Here is a 16,950-nt window from a genome sequence, read left to right as displayed (position 1 = left end):
GGGCATGCGGGGTGGGGGTGGGGGCAGGTAGAGAGCAGAGGGGGAGGCCAGGGACCGAGGGTGGGAGGTACATGGTGATGTTCTTGGCTCCACTTCTGTACTCTCCATCTTTCTCCTCTGTTCTTCACGATCTAGACGGAACGGGGAGGGTGGTGGGCAGCACAGAAGAGAGGGTGCGCTCCTTTTATTTGAACTTCGCCTCTTCTTTGCCTCTGCAGTTAATATCTTCAGGTGGCAAGGTATGAGCAGGGTCCTAGGGGTGGGGTGGTGAGCCCTGTAGGGGTCAGGACTGGGCAGAGGTAAGCTCAGCAGAAGCTAAGGGAGGAGAAATCCTCGGTGAAGCTTCAAGGGAAGAGTTCCTTCTTTGCAGCCGGCCTCGGGGGTGCAGGAAAATATGTGATCAGGTTAGACTCAGGAACGGGAGGTTATGAAGCTAATCCAAAAAGGAGGCTCATCTTCAGTCGTTAGCGGATGGAGAGGGATGAGGTATCAATCAGGGCCCAAGGAGTTGGGAGGGCAGCCCAAGCTGGAGGAACTAAGCTGGAGAGAAATAGGTGAGTCAGGTCAAAAAGTGCCGAGACTGATTTTTCAACTGCTACTTATTAATAGTGGTCTTGGGCCCCTCCATGAAGTCAGACTTTTAAAGGGAAGAGTTTAGTATTAATCAACTATACCCCAATATGAAATAAAAAGTTTAAAAAATAAAAAAATTTAAAAATAAAGATAAAGGGAATAGTTTAGGGTAGTGTGTCAGACATGCAGCCCATTAAAGGCCAACTTTTCTAAAAAGAAAATTTATTTTCCTGTAGGTATATGGAATAGGTTAAGTACTCGGACTCTTCTTTTCAGACTCAAATTCTGAGTTCAAATTCTACTTCTACCCCTTAATGCTTATGTGAACTTCACCCCAGTTTTCTCATCTTTAAAATAGGAATGGGGGTATAATTAGAATTAGTATTGTCTGGCATTTTTACAAAGATTAAATGAGATGATACATGTAAAATGCTTAACACAATGTCTGGCACGTAGATGTACTGAATAAATGTAAGCTATCCTTATTTAGACAATTCTTATTGACCTACAGTTTTTCAGTACCGTTCAGGGTTACTTTCTGAGATCATGTAACCTCTGCCTCTGACCTGTGAGTAAGAGTGGGTAAAGCTTGTGCCTTGGATTGTTTTCACATTTTGGGGGCACGAACTCTAGAATGTGACTTAGAACTCACCACCCCATGAAAACAGACTATTTTTAATGTGTTCCCTCTCTGCAGGGTAAAGAGTAAGAGATCCTTGGGAGTAGGCTTAGTTGAGAGTTGCATGATGATTTAAGGAACCTCATTCTGTTTAGGCTTCGAGCCACCAGCAGCCTTCTTTTTTGTCTGCTCCCTAAGGAGTGTTGCTCAAAATGGGACTTCATTCCAGTTGCTCGGTTTGATTAAATGACTTAACTTGCTCCTTCTAATATTTTTTCATTCTCTTAGTAGCTCTAAGACCAGCTTCTGGTAGAATCAAAAATTTTTAATGTGCATTGCTTTGTGATTTTTTTAACCTGATATTATTTTTTCCTTCAGATATGTTGATACATTGCTAATTTAAGCCACTAATATAAAAGCAATCACGCTGGATTCTGGTGAAGTATTATAGTTGAGGAGATTGACAAATGAAATTTTTACCCTAGAGAGGAGAAATAATTAGATTAATTGTGTGCTTCTTTTCCTTGCTATAATTTACTTTACTAGATAAAATTTCTGCATTTTACTTTGAACTCTGTTGATTCATTTAAGGAAAGTTTGGAATATTAAACTTTCAATGTGGAATACTGAAACACTTTATGAAGGTTCTTTACATTTTCATAAAATAATACTTTTTAAAAAATAGCCTGAAAACTTCATACTTATCTAAACATGTGAAGCTAATTTTTACATGGTTTTTAAAAATACTCTTGAAGTCATCGTGCTATGGCTTCCTTTCATCATCCCTTTAATGGCTAAATAGTATGGAAAGCAAAATGTGTTTATGATCAAATTCCATAGTTCTCATCATGTGACTGCTGCCTCCTGGTGGTAACATAGCCAAATTGCAATTTCAGTTTCTTTTCGGGGGTGTACAAATGTCTTAAAAGTTGTAATTACTAACACATAGCTATCAAGGGATGATAGCCCTGTGACAACCTCCCTGCTTAAAATGAAAAGCTCCTCCAAAGTCTCCCCATTGCCTACGGAAAAGTCCTCAGCGTGGTGTATATAAAGATCATTAAGCTACATCAGACCTGCTGGGCTTTCTCACTCCATCTGCTTTCTCACACCAGCCACTCACAACTCAGTATTTCCTGAACATTCATGCACTATAGTACTGTTAGCCTTACTCAGGTGGTTATGTTGCTTAGAATGCCCCTTTCCCAGCACTTTCAGCTGCCATCTGCCTAAAAAAGGGCTACTGATCTTCCAAGGTCCAGCTCATTTCTTCCTCAAAGACTTCACTGTTCCCTTCCCCCATTATGACCCATGGACTTAGCTGCTTTTTTGTCTGATATCTCATTGCTTTTTTTATGTAATTCTATTTAGTATATAATGTGTTGGAAAGAATGCTAATTATAAAGTTGGAAAAATTCTGGATTGAATTCTGAATCCAAATCTCAGATTTATTGGTCATATTACTAAACTGCTTATAATCTTTGCTTGCAAAACGGGTACTATGTTAAAGGATTGTTATGAGATGTACATGAGAGAACATAAGTATCTAGCATAGTGACCAGCATGGGCGATACCCAATAAAAATTAGTTCTCTTTCTTCATAATCATGGAGATTCTGATTATTTACTTATCTATCTTGACCATTAGATTCTAATCTCCTCCGAAGCAAAGACTCGATCTTGTTCATTATGGCATGTTAACTTGCTTAATATATTAGGGAATTAAATGAATGTCCCCAGTGGGTCAATCGAAACACATTTAACTCTCTATTTTTAATAGCACACGTTGTCAAAAGTTTCTGTCTGGTATTAAGATATCTAAAGGCAATTTGTGAGTCTACGTAAGTCATAATAAAATTCCTACATAAAAAATGATTACTCCTTGTCAGTAAGTTAACAGTGGCCCAATAAAAGATTGGGTTAGGTGGTCCTATAATGGGAGTTAACACAAACTGAAAAGTTATGTTTCAGCTCCTTGTCTTCACTTTCATGTGAATGCCAGGCATTAGGGAGAGAATCTAGAGTCGGCTGGGGCAGTCTTGGATGTTAATTCCATGTGCTTGAATCTAGCTGGTGGGCACTGTTGGATCACAAGTCAGGAGGCCTGGAGCCTGTCCCAGGTCAGCATTAAGGACAACTCTTTGGGCCTCAGTTTACTTATACATGAAATGAGGGCGTGAGCTTCACCGAGCTGTAGCATCTTTTTGCACACTAATATTCTGTGGGTCTCTCTTAGATGAGACGGAGTATGAGTACAGCGGAAGTGAGGAAGAAGAGGAGGAGAATGACTCAGGAGAGCCCAGGTAGGCGAGCAAGAGCTATCTTCTCAGTTTCACATTTTGCACTGTGGTCGTGTGAAATTCATGTCCTTTTGATTTATAGGTTCATTTTTAAGAATCCAGCAGGGTGGTCTTATTTAATTTATTGCCCACAAATGTACTCATTAATTTGGGAAAATTTCCCTAGGCAGACTCTTACAAGAACATGGAAATCAGGATATTCTTTATCTTGTCTTTCAAGATTTATTTCCTTGTTTCCTCGCCTGTGTAACACGTAGAATGGGTAGGAGGGAATTATCTGGGTAATACAGGTCTAAAAGTGCCTAAAACTGCAACTCTCTGAAGACCAAAGTGGTATTTTTGGACTTGAGTTATCCAGTCCATTACTTCATACCTTTGAGACATTTAGGTGGCCACTGTCCTTGTCACATGGCGTGTGTTTTCAACACAGCCTAATCCAAGAGGAAACAGTTTCCAGGAAATCAGATTACACTCTAGAGGTGAACCCTAATTAGAAACTTCCACTCCCATTCCTCTTGTCATACGTTGGCCCCCAGAATCAAGTGCTGCTTTATTAGCATCTTCCCTATGTTTTGAATGTCACTTGACTTTGATTCTGACTTTCTTCTAGTCTGTGTTCATAAGTAATTAATGCCAGTGTGCTCACACTGCCAGGATTTCTCTTTTGTAAGAGAATCCAGCTGATGGCAGTTTGGTGAACAAGGGGCGTGGGCATGCACACCAGGGCAGATGCACTGTACATGGGAAGTGAGATTACTGGGGGAAATGCACAGAGCAGAAGGGTCACTGGGGTATATGGGTCCCCATCCTCTAGCCATCCAAGGAAGGGACCCAGTACTCAATAAGGAGCAGTTCTTGTACGACTGAGGCAGAGCTTCTGAACCAGGGAAGGGGCCAGTTCAGCCACTGCTGCTAGAATAAGCTAGTGCACTCCTTTTTCTGAGCTAACTCAGACCTGCCAAGCTGGATTATTGCTAAAACTACTGGAAGAGGATGGGATTGAGGTTACAGGGCCATCAGTTTTTCTTTCTTCACCTGTTACGGGAATTTTCAAGGTCAAAAACTGAAAGAGAAGTCTTTCCTTCTATCTGGACACTTAATATGTTTTCTTCCCCTCGTTTAGCTGCATAAATATGGTGACTGCCAAGTACTGACATGGAAAATGAACATTCTTGTAAAGCAAAGGACCAAATGCCTTGTTTTCAGAGTCGTACGCTATTTTTCCAAAGCTCACCCAGACAGACATGTCGGCCCTTCTGATCACCCTCCATGCAGCTGAGAACCTCACCTTAACTAACGCTTGCTAAACCGCATGTTTGGAGTCACTTAGTGGATGACCTAGCCATCTCTTAACATTCCTATAATTGTCACATGTCTTTATATCACATCGAAGATTATGTTCCTAGTCCTGTTTTCTGGACACATCTAATTAATTTTCATGAAATCCTGTAAAATAGAAAGGGGTAGTGGTTATCTCATTATAGAAATGAGGAAACAGCCCAACAGTAGCAATCAGCTCACACAGGGAGTTAATGATTCAGTCATTAATACATCTCGGGTCGCCTGACATTGATTCAACATCAGTTAATATTAATGGATCGTCGTCATGTGCATGGGAAGCTGGGTTCCCTAAGCCCCACCACCTTTGCACAGACCACGTGGCCTGAGTAGATAAGCCCCTCCTTTGGGGGGTTGTTTAAAGTTCTACACAAAGGCTGTTGGTTTTAAAGGAGGCCTATTAGTAGAATCCAAGCACTGTCTATGAACCACGCCTTTTGATGTCATTTTATGGCAGTATCTCACATAGCACGCTACCCACTCTCCAAGACAGAATGATCCCCTTGTCAACCACCAAACCTGCTCCTCCCCTTTCATTCCCCATCCCAGTTTGCGTCACCACCACAGCCCAGACGCCAAGAAAAAACCTGCAAGTCATCCCTCACTCCACACATTAGATCCATCAACAGGTTTCATTGACTCTCTCCCCAGATGCCTCCTCCATCCCCACCTCCCCGACCTGGTTAGTCTCTACCCCAGAGCCACTGTAGTAGCAGCCCAACTGGTGACCCTGGTTGCCCTTGTACCCACTGCAGAACATCATTTATTCAGCTGCTAAACAAATCTGATCGTGTTACTCTCCTGTTAATAAGCTTTCCACGTGTGGCTTCCCCAGCCTCATGCTTTACCCTCTCTGCTCTGTCTCTGACTTCCTCTTGTACCCCTCTCCCTCTCATTTGCTCTGCTCTGGGAAGACTGCCTGGGCTTCAGACCCTCAAAAAGGCCACCCCTGTTGCCACGATAAGCCTCTAAACTTGCTTTTCCTTCTGCCTGAAAGGTTCTTCCCCTACCTCCTCGCGTGACGGACTCTGCATCATTTGGGGCCTATCTCCACTATCAGCTTCTGGGAGAGGTCTTCCCCGATCACCCCATCTCAAGCAGAACCCTCATCCTAGCCCCAGTGCCTTGCCACTGTCCGTTTTAAACTCTTACACTTTTTTGTCTTCTATAGAGCCTATTAATATCTGAAATTATGTTATTTGTAATACTTTGTCTGCCTGTCTAATTATTTGCCTGTCTCTCTTCCCCACAAGAAAATAACTAGAGGGAGAATTTGTTTAGCTACTGCTGTATCCACTAGAGCCTATTATAGTGCCTGCCGCATAGTAGGTACTCAATAATTATTTAATGGATTTATTTCAAGGGGAAGCTGCCAGAAAGATTAAAAGGGCTAGGTCTGTATGAGTAAGTAGGAACCATTTCCCTCCTCCTTGCTGGGCTGCAAGCAGAACCAAGGAGTCTGTAGCTTTGTGCTGTTTAAGGAGGTGATGTGGGTGAAGACGATGTACCCATCCAAGTAGAGCAAGCTCCCTCACCGCTCCAGATTATTCATTTTTATTCGCTGGCTTGGCTCTTGCCTTTCTTAAAAGTGAAAATAAGCTGGCCTGGGGCTCAGGGCTTGCGTACTCACTACAGCTTTTAGAAATAGAGAGCGAGGGAGTGGTGTGGACGGTCCGGGAGAGAGGTGATGACTTCAGGCATGTGACATCTCTGCGGCGATGGAGCCGCATAGGCATGCAGTAGTCACACTGAAGGGGAGGCTGGACGCGCGTCTGTTACGTGGACTCTGTTTCTTTTGGGGGGTGAGCAGCGGAATTAACGGAGGGTCTGAGAGCCCGTGCTTGAGCATGTAGCCTCTTTCCCCACAGGTGGGTGAGGTACCCGCCTGGCTCGCCTCCGCCGGGACCCCCGGTAGCGATGGCCCCGCCCTGAGCGGGAGCCTGATCTGTCTCTCCTGACGCGCAGCTCCATTCTGAACCTGCCCGGCGAGTCGACGCTGCGGCGGGACTTTCTGAGGCTCCAGCTGGCCAACAAGGAGCGGTCTGAGGCCCTGCGGCGGCAGCAGCTGGAGCAGCAGCAGCGGGAGAACGAGGAGCACAAGCGGCAGCTGCTGGCGGAGCGCCAGAAGCGCATCGAGGAGCAGAAAGAGCAGCGCCGGCGGCTGGAGGAGGTGAGGACCCGCTCGGCCGCCTCTGCGACCCGCCCCTGTGGCTGCGGCCCCCTTCCTGGGTGTCCGCCGTGGCCCGGGGTCCCGCCTGTGAGGTCGAGGCCGTAGCCTGCTTGGAGCGCACACAGCTGAACTGCAAAGAAGGCTGCAGCCAGGCGCTCTTACAGGCGGGGGACTTCCCTTGCTGGGGGTGGTGTGACCTTGGCGTGGTCACATCAGGAAAGCAGGTGAAGGCTGCAGCCCCTTCAGGTCTTGCTCAGGTATCACCTTCTTAGTGAGGCTTCCTTGACTCCCTCACTTAAAATCACAGCCCCTCTCTACATCATGTCCCGTCGCTCTTCCCTGCTTAATTGTTTTTATATAGCTCTTATCACCTTCACACGTGTGTACTTCATGTACTTTCGTATATCTGTCTCTCCGCACTAGAATGTAAGCTCCCCGAGGACGGAAGATTCTTTTATCCCTATGTATCTCTACATCGTGTATCTAGACATTAGTGTCTAAAACAGTGACCATCACACAGTAGGCACCTCCTAAATATTTGTGGAATGAATGAACTAATAGACAAGTGAATGAGTCAGTGACCAAGAGGTGAAGTATAGGTGTTGACTAGACCACAGTGAGTAGGCAGAGAAGCGAGACGTCAAATATGGAAAAGCAGGGCCTGCCTATTGCTCCTCCTTTGTTACTCCTCTGAACACTGAAGAAAGCATTTCCCGAGTCCTTCCACGCACGCCTTGGTACCCAGGGCCTGTCCCGTAGCTAGTGGGCAAGACTTGCCTTCACCAATAGGTGCGCTGTCATCTGTGTGGGAACCCGTAGCGCCAGCCACACTTTCCTGCATGGCTTACCCTGGGCCAGGCTCTCACCCGTGTGGTGAGACGTTTATTAAAGCCTCTTTCCCAGAACTTTGGTCCAGGGCCTCCTTCCTCTGCCAAATAAATCAAAACCTCTAGACAATTAGGAAACAGAGAGACCATAGCTGTTGGGGAAGTTGGATGGCAGATGAAAGCTTCGCTAACGGCATGGTAATGGGGGAGTAATTTTACAGTTCTCCCAAACACCATCTTGCCCCTCATTAACGGTTTACAGCAATTCATTTGCTCTGTCAGGTGGCCACTGCAGCTAGAGGGTGGTGAATTGCAGACTCCAGGAGCGGCTTGCTTTTTAAGTCGTACATCCAGGTCCAGCCTTCCCGGATCAGTGAGGGCTTCCGTTCCAGTTTGCAGTAAATCCCGTCAACCTCATTATGTCCCTAGAGTATTAGTATGCAGACCGGCAGCAGTCATACCCAACAGTTACAATTACTGAGTGACTTCTGTGTGCCAAATACCGGGTGGGGTGCTTTGCTTACATCCAGGATGTCACCACTATCGTGGATTTGTGTATATCCATGATCTCTCGCGCAAAGTGTGCATATCTCCATTTAACAAAGAGGAAACTGAGGTTCAAAGACGGGAAGAAATTGGTCCCACGTCACAGAGCCAGTGCGTACAAAGCCAGGATTCACACACAGGTCTCCCTTCTCCCAAGGGCCACGTGGACCTTGATGCACTAAGGGCAGATATGTAATCAGAGCCGTGAACTGTGATCCTCAGAACTGAACCTTATAAGCGTCTACAAACAGCAGTAGGCAGATGAAGGACTTTCCAATCTAAGTAAGTAAGTCTAGGATGTTGTCGGAGGGATGAATGCTCAGCCCATAAAAGGTTTGAAGGTCACCTACCATCCTGTATTCTCAGAATTACACTATAGTAGACGGAGGCATTGTAGTGCTGAGAGGGCAGAAGCCTTCAAAGCGCAGGCAAAGGCAGGGTGAAGGGAGGTGGGTGGTAATTAGCCAGCTCTCAGAAGCAAAGTACAAAGTGTAGGAGTGGAGGTGCCTGCCTCACCTCCGGTTACTCTCCTGGGCACGAATTGAGATTCTCAGACAGGTCCTTGCAGCTGTGCCTCAGTGTCACTTCCTTCCGCCCACCCAGGCCGGCTGCAGCCTCTTGGACTGGCCCCCAGCCCAGCGCTACACCGTTTCCTTCAGTCTCTCGGGTCTCCTGAGGACCATGGCCTCTGCTGTCTGGATCCAAGGCTTACTCCCTTTAACTTCTGATCACGCCTCTCTCCGCAGCCAGTACCCTCTCAGGCTCTGCCCCCCAACCCTGCCTTTCCTGCTGCTTTCCTGATTTGTGGTTTATTCCTTCCAAGAGCATTTCCCGAGGCCCTCGCCTCATTGGAGCATCATGCCCTGGAAATCTGGACCATTTGCCTTTCCCCTGCCTGGCTAATGAGCTCCTTGCCTGGTGATTTGCTACACTTAGTTTCAGGCTAAAAGCATTTACCGAGGGCTTCCCTGGTGGCGCTGTGGTTGAGAGTCCGCCTGCCGATGCAGGGGACACGGGCTCGTGCCCCGGTCCGGGAAGATCCCACATGCCGCGGAGCGGCTGGGCCCGTGAGCCATGGCCGCTGAGCCTGCGCGTCCGGAGCCTGTGCTCCGCAATGGGAGAGGCCACAGCAGTGAGAGGCCCGCGTACCACAAAAAAAAAGCATTTACCGAGTAACCCTAGAAAATCCCCTTGTCATCCCATAAAACGTTTAACATACCAGAGAATGCAAACACGTGTACACAGACACACAAGCACACTCTTATATGAATTTCTTTCTTTCTTTCTTTCTTTTTTTTTTTAATTTTAACACAAGAACTCTTGGCCTTTGAACCTAGATCCTCAGTTGGTACAGTCTTTTCAGAGGATGCATTGTATTGTTTTGGTTTTCTTTTTTTAGATTTTCTTCCTCTTGTACCTGGTTTGATCTATTTAAACATTATATGTTTTTTTTTTTCATCAAGTTGCTTGAATAACAATTTCTAACAGTTAGGAAGCACTTGACCATAAGACAGGTACTCTGTTCAGTACTTCACGTGAATTGTCTCATTTAATCCTCACAAGAACCCCCAGTCTAAAGATAAAGCAGCTGAGTCTCAGAGAGGTTAACAACTTGCTAACGGTCACACAGCTTGAGACAAAACGAGGTTTCAAACCCAGCAGATTGGACTCCAGAGCCCAGCCACTGTCACTGCATCTGTCCTGCCTCTCCCCCGGCAAGCCAGAGTCAGTGTGCTTTTCCATAGTTTTCACCTGGCCTCTGCTTCTGTGGTCTTTTACACCAAGAATTTAAGGATTTCTGAGCAAGGTCAAAGAAGCTGCACTCAGGGGGGGCTCATCTTTGAGCTGGATTCTGGCTCTCAGTCTCCCAGTCAAAGCTCCTGCCAAGGCCTCCTCGTGTCTGTTCTCTTGCTGCATTTTCTGGAGCCTCTATCTTGGATGTTTTCAGGCTCAGTGGGGCACAGGCATCTAGTGGGGCACACCCTCTGTGTCCCCACCCCACAGGCACAGAAGGCGTGCATGGAGACACTTTGCTCTAGGCATCAATGGGCATGCGCCCTAGCTTCTCACCAGAAGCAGGAATGCTTGTGACCGCAGGGCATCAAGAGATTTTATCCACTTTATCTTTTGATCCTTTATCTTGCTTCTATTGTACAATACAGAAAAAAAGAAATACTGAATACTCAGATGACTGTAAGTTCTGAACCCCTAAGTGATGACTGTCCCCGCCACCCGGGATTCCTCTCCCGCCTCTGGTCCTGCTGGATCCCATCCACGTCTGCTGCCCTGGCCTGTGGTGACCACTTCTGCTTCTGTTGCCGAGTAGGAACTTGCACTACATTGTCACGTAGAAACAGTTAAAGCCGGTAGTTAGGCTCGTGAACTTCGCTTCATTGTGAGCCAGGTGGCCTTGTGTAGGCATCCTGGGAAATACATGCCCTTTTCCAAATAAAGGCCCTTCAGACACCCCTTTGGTGACCCAAGGCTGTGTGGGTTGTAGCCTCTGACTTCCTCAGTGATCTCAGATGTCACCTCCGACCAGAGTTTCTAAGGAATCCTCGTCTGCCCTTTGCTATTTATAGGCAACCATGTGGTTTTGGCTAGGTTCTAAACCAGGATCTGTATATTCTTAGGACTTTGTACACTGAATGTAGTCATTTACCAGTTTCATGAAAAGGACGTGGCTTCAGGCCAATTAAATGGTAGGTACACGACACCGCTTTTGACCAATGATAAAGTACAATTTATAACTAAGTTCCAAGAATCGGATTAAACCCAGCTAAGATGAATAAGTCCATCAATAGTGAGAAAAAGTACATAGAGGGCTTCTTCTATTTTTATTCAGTTCAGTAGAAGTTTCTGGCACTTGGCCTAGTCAATGCACAACTTGTTTTACTCTCCATCACAGAGTTAGGGTCCAGGAATCAGGACCCTGAGGTGCTGGGGCACCTACTCTGGTCATCTTTTCAGACCAACCTTGGGTGGAAGATTGGTGGTGATGCTTGATTCTGCTCAAGAGTTTTGAAATGATGTTAGTAATTACTATATATATTTTTCAACTAGCTGAGAGCCTTCTTTCTATACCTTCATTGTGGGGAGAGTATCTTTGAGTCCCAGAAATGAATCACATTGACCCCAGGAGCACGAACCTGCTCCATGGTAGCAAGTTTTATTCTTCGGAGAATTGTATTCAGTTCTTTAAGCCACCGAGATCTCATTTGGTGCCCTCAAGGCGATCATAACATCATCCAGTTGTAAAAACAACCAGCTCTAGCTGAAAGATATTATACTGCTCTGGTTCTATCACCAGAAAAAAAAAAAAGAAGTTAAATACCACCAGTATCTTACTGGCCAGTAATAGTTGAGCACGGATGTACAAAATGAGAGCCTGGAGTCTAAAATTCCCTATAAGCCTTTAGCTTTTTATTGTGAGTGACTGGGGCTTTTAAGGACATTGGGATCAAGTGTTTGTTTAAGTGTATGGTAGAATTAAAACTTTTGTCCTATTCCTACCGGCAGTCACTTGACAAATTTAGTGCGTGCATAGCTCCACTCTGCGGACAGCCATGCTGGACCCTGGGAATGGTCTGCCCTTGTGAAGATGAGATCTGTGAGGGAGACAGGCATTCAGCAAATAATCACCCAAATAACCATTTTCACCATCATTGCCAGACTGCTGTGGTGGAACAGAATGGCGCACTAGGGGAGCAGACCACGGGGGTGGGAGCCTAGGCGGGCGTGGAGGCCTGTTGGTCAGCGTTCACCTGAAGGCAGTGAGGGGCACGCGTGGGTGCTAGGCAGGGAAGCCAAGGCACTGTGTTGCTGGTCTTCGTAAGCCTGGTTAAGGGATTTCATATTTTGTTCTAAGAATAGTGGGAAGTCATTGATATGTTTCAACCAAGGGGATATGATCAGATCTGCCGGTTTTTTTGCTGTTGTTTTTTGTTTTTTTTATGTGATCCTTTTTTTCTTACTTTGTATTGGAGTATAGTTGATTTACAATGTTGTGTTAGTTTCAGGTGTACAGCAAAGTGAATCAGTTATACATATACACATTTCCACTCTTTTTTTTTAGATTCTTTTCCCATATAGGCCATTACAGAGTATTGAATAGAGTTCCCTGTGCTATACAGCAGGTTCTTATTAGTTATCTATTTTATATACAGTAGTGTGTACATGTCAATCCCAATCTCCCATTTTATCCTTCCCTCCCCCATCCCTTGGTAACCATAAGTTTGTTTTTTACATCCATGACTCTATTTCTGTTTTGTAAATAAGTTCATTTGTGCCCTTTTCTTTAGATTCTACATACAAACGATATCATATGATATTTGTCTTTCTGTCAGATCTGCGTTTTTGAAATGAAACTTGGGCTGCAGGGAAAGTGGTTGGAAGGAAGCAAGAGTGGATAGGAGAGACCAGTTAGCCCAGGCCACAGAGGGTGGTGCTTTAGGTGGATGGTGGTTGGGTGGGGATTGAGGAAAGTGGGCACATTTGAGAGAGATGGAGCCTATAGCACATGCAGGATGCGGTGGTTGATCAGATGTCTTCCATGAAGGAGTGCAGGTGGTCACAGAAGGTTCTCCAATGTTAGGCTGGAGCGTCCAGGTGGAGGGCCAGGTTTGGGAGCAGTCGGATAAGATCAGTTTGGAATGTAGCGAGTTAAAGCTGCCTATGAGGCAGCCAGTGGTGATGCCACGGATGCAGTTGGATTATATAGTTAGAGCCAGAGAAGAGGGGTTGAGAATGGGAAGAAAAATGGGAATTATTGGTTTATGGTCATGGAGGTAGACATCGAGAGGAGGAGAGTCTAGGAACTAGACTCTGAGAGCAAGAGTAGGGGAGGAGAAGCAAGCAGGAAGACTAATAAGGACGTAAGAGAGTTGAATGTTGTTGCAGAGAAAACTGCATATTCAAGCGGACGATGGAGTTACAGGACCAGCTCTGCAGAACGCTGCCCAAAGGAGTAAGCCAACAGCAGCCCTTCATTTCAGTGACAAAGAAGACATTTGAAAGGTAGTTTTAGTGTAGTAATCTCTAGAAATATATCCGTTTCATCTCTGCTTTGGAGAGAAGGAAGCAACCTGCTCGGGAAATCAGAAGGTCTAGATCTGAGGGCCACCGTGCACCACCTGCCTGCCTGGGCGGCTCCCTAAGTCTCCCCAGAGCCCCACTTCCTAAGCTCCACGAGGAGGCTTCTAAGAAAGCTTGTTCCCACCACCAAAGTTGTTCTGAGGATTAACCAGGAAAATGGATGTAAAAGACCTGGCTTTGTCAACCGCCAAGAGCTAGACGGATCTCGCTTTCAACTGACTTGTCAAATCCAGGTTAAACGTGACTAATAGGCCCCACTTGTGCTTCCGTTTGGAGAACTTTTCGTACTTACATGCTCATCCATTGTGGTCAGATTTGCTCCCATCACCTCTCAGTATTCACTTTCACTCAGGGTGACCAGGCCAGTTTCACAGAAGCTGTGGCAGCTGGAGCGCAAATGCAGAAAAGCCACTGGGGGGTATGGTTACTCTTTGGGACCTCAGTCGTTTCTCCCAGGTGCTTTCAGACCAAAAAGGGGAAAAGGGAGATCAAGGGGAAACTGCAGAAGAGCCAGTGAGCAACAGAGCATTTGGGGAAATTCTGCTGAGAGTAGTATTTTGGCTGACGTTATCTTTCCTTATTAGATGTAAGTTCTTTAACTTTCCAGTGTCTCAGTTTCCTCGTCTGTAAAACTAGAAATAACAGTAGCATTTACCTCCCAGGGCTATTGTCAGGATTAAATGATTCAATTCAGAGAAAGACTTAGAAGAGCAGCAACACTTGGAACACACTCAGTAAATCTTAGTTGTTAGCATTGTTGGAGTGGGTACCTTTGGCTGAAGTCCGAGGTATAATTTCCAAAAGTGTACTCTTTTACATGCGGCAGGAAAACCTTCTTGAATTTATTCAAATAAATGTACCAACAGGGAAACTTTTATTCATACCTTGGGAAGAATATTTTTTTTTTTTTTGCGGTACGCGGGCCTCTTACTGTTGTGGCCTCTCCCATTGCGGAGCATGGGCTCCGGACGCGCAGGCTCAGTGGCCATGGCTCACGGGCCCAGCCGCTCCACGGCATGTGGGGTCTTCCCGGACCGGGGCACGAACCCGTGTCCCCTGCATCGGCAGGCGGGACTCTCAACCACTGCGCCACTAGGGAAGCCCAAGGAAGGATATTTTTTTATAATACTGTTAGGGATTTGGTTATGTCATCAAGAGAAAAAAATATATATCCAGTTTTTAAGTGGCTGACTAGCAGATTAGTGTAGGGGCAAAGCACACCGGCTTTGAAGCTGTGGAGACCAAGGCTTAATCCTAGCTACGTGACCTAGGGCAGATTACTTGCCCTCTCTGACCCTCAGCTTCCTCATATACACAATCAAGATACTGTTTACTTGGCAGAATTGTTGCAGGGTAGATGTAGTCATAGGTACAGAAGGCTTGGCACAGTGCTTGGCACAGAAGAACGGACTGACATTGGTGGGTGAATATTTTATTGTCATTTTGCAACCGGTGGTTTCAACGTTGTTAGGTTTTTTGTTTCGTTTTAAGGGTTCTCTGAATAGATGGCATCTCCCATTGCCTGTCTTCCTTCATTCTCTAAGGTACCTTCCCTGTTTACTTTTCCATCCCTTTTTGAGGGCTCTTCTCTGAGAGCCCTCTTGCTCTTGTCTTGCTGGGGTCTGCATCTACTGTCAACATAGCTAGCAGTCCTGGCCTTCCAGCACAGGGAGGCAGCCCATTCTTCATCTTTCTGGATGCACCTCATCTTATAGGATCAGCTGCCACCTTGGAAGATCTCCTCTTCCCAGCCAAGCCTCAGAGGACCCTCCCCTGGGGAAACTCTGCTTTTGGATGGATGCTCTCATCAGTATTTCTTGTCACTTCCCACACTGTGTAATTATGATCCCATTGTCGCCACCAGTGGCTGCATCGAGTCTCATCTTCTACCAGCATCTAAACAAAACCCCTAAGAAGGTAGAGCTCTTGTGATGCCTGAAGAGTAAGCTTCTGGGCACCTGGGACACAGCACCTTGGGAGTGACCCTTTCTCCAGGAAGGTAGAAACAAGACGGTCAGGGGTATAGTAAGAGATTGCCTAGGTTTGAATCCCGACTCTGCCACTTACTGCCTTTGTGATCTTGGGCAAGACATGACTTCTCTATGCCTCCGTTTGCTCATTTATAAAATGGGAGAGTGGGCTTCCCTGGTGGCGCAGTGGTTGAGAGTCCGCCTGCCGATGCAGGGGACACGGGTTCGTGCCCTGGTCTGGGAAGATCCCACATGCCGCGGAGCGGCTGGGCCCGTGAGCCATGGCCGCTGAGCCTGCGCGTCCGGAGCCTGTGCTCCGCAACGGGAGAGGCCACAGCAGTGAGAGGCCCACGTACCGCAAAAAAAAAATGGGAGAGTAACAGTTTCCAGGATTAAATGTTTCTACATACAAAGCACTTAGAACGGTAGCTGGCATCAAGTACCTGAATAATCAAGAAAAGAGTTGCCCATAAGAGGAACAGCTTTCTTTCCCATCATCCGCCTGCTGTGGCCGCCCTTAGTCATTTCTTTTCCGGGTGAGGGCTCACAGCTGACTGCGGCCTGAGCAGGCAGGAGACGGGAATGCTGCGTCCCCACGCACAGGCCACGCTCCCAGGCCCTCAGCTGGAAGAAAACACCATGAACAAGAATAACTCTCCCATTGCAGGGCCTGGAGTGTTAATTCGCTGGCACTGCTGAGAAGCAGCCTTTAATTCACTTAATCATCAACTGTAGGCGTCCTAATGAGTCCTGCGAGCGGCATCCACTGGTCGGGGGTAGAGCAGCTCTTTCTTCCTGGATGCTGTTAGCATTGGCACCAAGATTGAACGCTTACTAGCTGGGCTTTTTTGTTTTTTTTAATAACATCTTTATTGGAGTATAATTGCTTTACAATGGTGTGTTAGTTTCAGCTTTATAACAAAGTGAAACAGCTATATGTATGCATATATCCCCATATCCCCTCCCTCTTGTATCTCCCTCCCACCCTCCCTATCCCACCCCTCTAGGTGGTCACAAAGCACCGAGCTGATCTCCCTGTGCTAGCTGGGCTTTTGCTCTGTTATTTCAATAACTGAACAGAAATTATGAAACAGATGGAAGCCAGGCTGGCAAAGTGGATGCTTTTACTGTCCAGGGCAGGGCCTGCCCACGGCCTCTGACAAGGTCCGCATCGGGCACGTGTGTAATTCACACACGTGCTTCAAGAGGCTGTGTGGTTTGCATGGATGTATGGAATCCTGCTTCCCAGGGGATCCCAGAAAGGTTCCCTGTTCTAACTTACCTGCCATGCTTGCAGGAGTCTGGCTTTGTCCGCTTGGTCACCTGGGTCCTGTGAAGGGAGGGGCTTCCTGCCCAGGTGAGGAGGTTGGGCTGAAATTCCTGTACTGCAGCCTAAAATGCTACTGATATTTGAAATCCTTTTGCTCAGACTCCTTTCTACACTTTCAGGGACTGGGAAGGATATGCTAGTATTTTATATTTATAGCATTTCATACCGGAAGGAAAAGAAAAAG

The 16,950-nt window shown here is 46.4% G+C and overlaps 1 protein-coding gene across 4 annotated transcripts in view; it reads left to right on the top strand.

Annotated features, from left to right (window-relative positions):
• The window catches only part of TNIK (TRAF2 and NCK interacting kinase), a 408,265-nt gene that overhangs the window by 309,326 nt on the left and 81,989 nt on the right, over window positions 1-16,950 (top strand). For all 4 annotated transcript variants that reach the window (XM_024733810.1, XM_024733809.1, XM_024733808.1 and 1 more), the window contains exons 11-12: window positions 3,428-3,494; window positions 6,795-6,999. In XM_024733810.1, coding sequence (XP_024589578.1) covers window positions 3,428-3,494; window positions 6,795-6,999 — 272 coding nt within the window. The remainder of the gene's footprint in view (window positions 1-3,427; window positions 3,495-6,794; window positions 7,000-16,950) is intronic.

This window comes from Neophocaena asiaeorientalis, unplaced genomic scaffold, assembly GCF_003031525.2.
Source record: "Neophocaena asiaeorientalis asiaeorientalis breed wild unplaced genomic scaffold, Neophocaena_asiaeorientalis_V1.1 scaffold280, whole genome shotgun sequence".
In the NCBI taxonomy this organism is placed as follows: Eukaryota; Metazoa; Chordata; class Mammalia; order Artiodactyla; family Phocoenidae; genus Neophocaena; species Neophocaena asiaeorientalis.
Note: the sequence above shows the minus strand (reverse complement) of the source record. Positions and strands in the feature narration are given on the sequence as shown.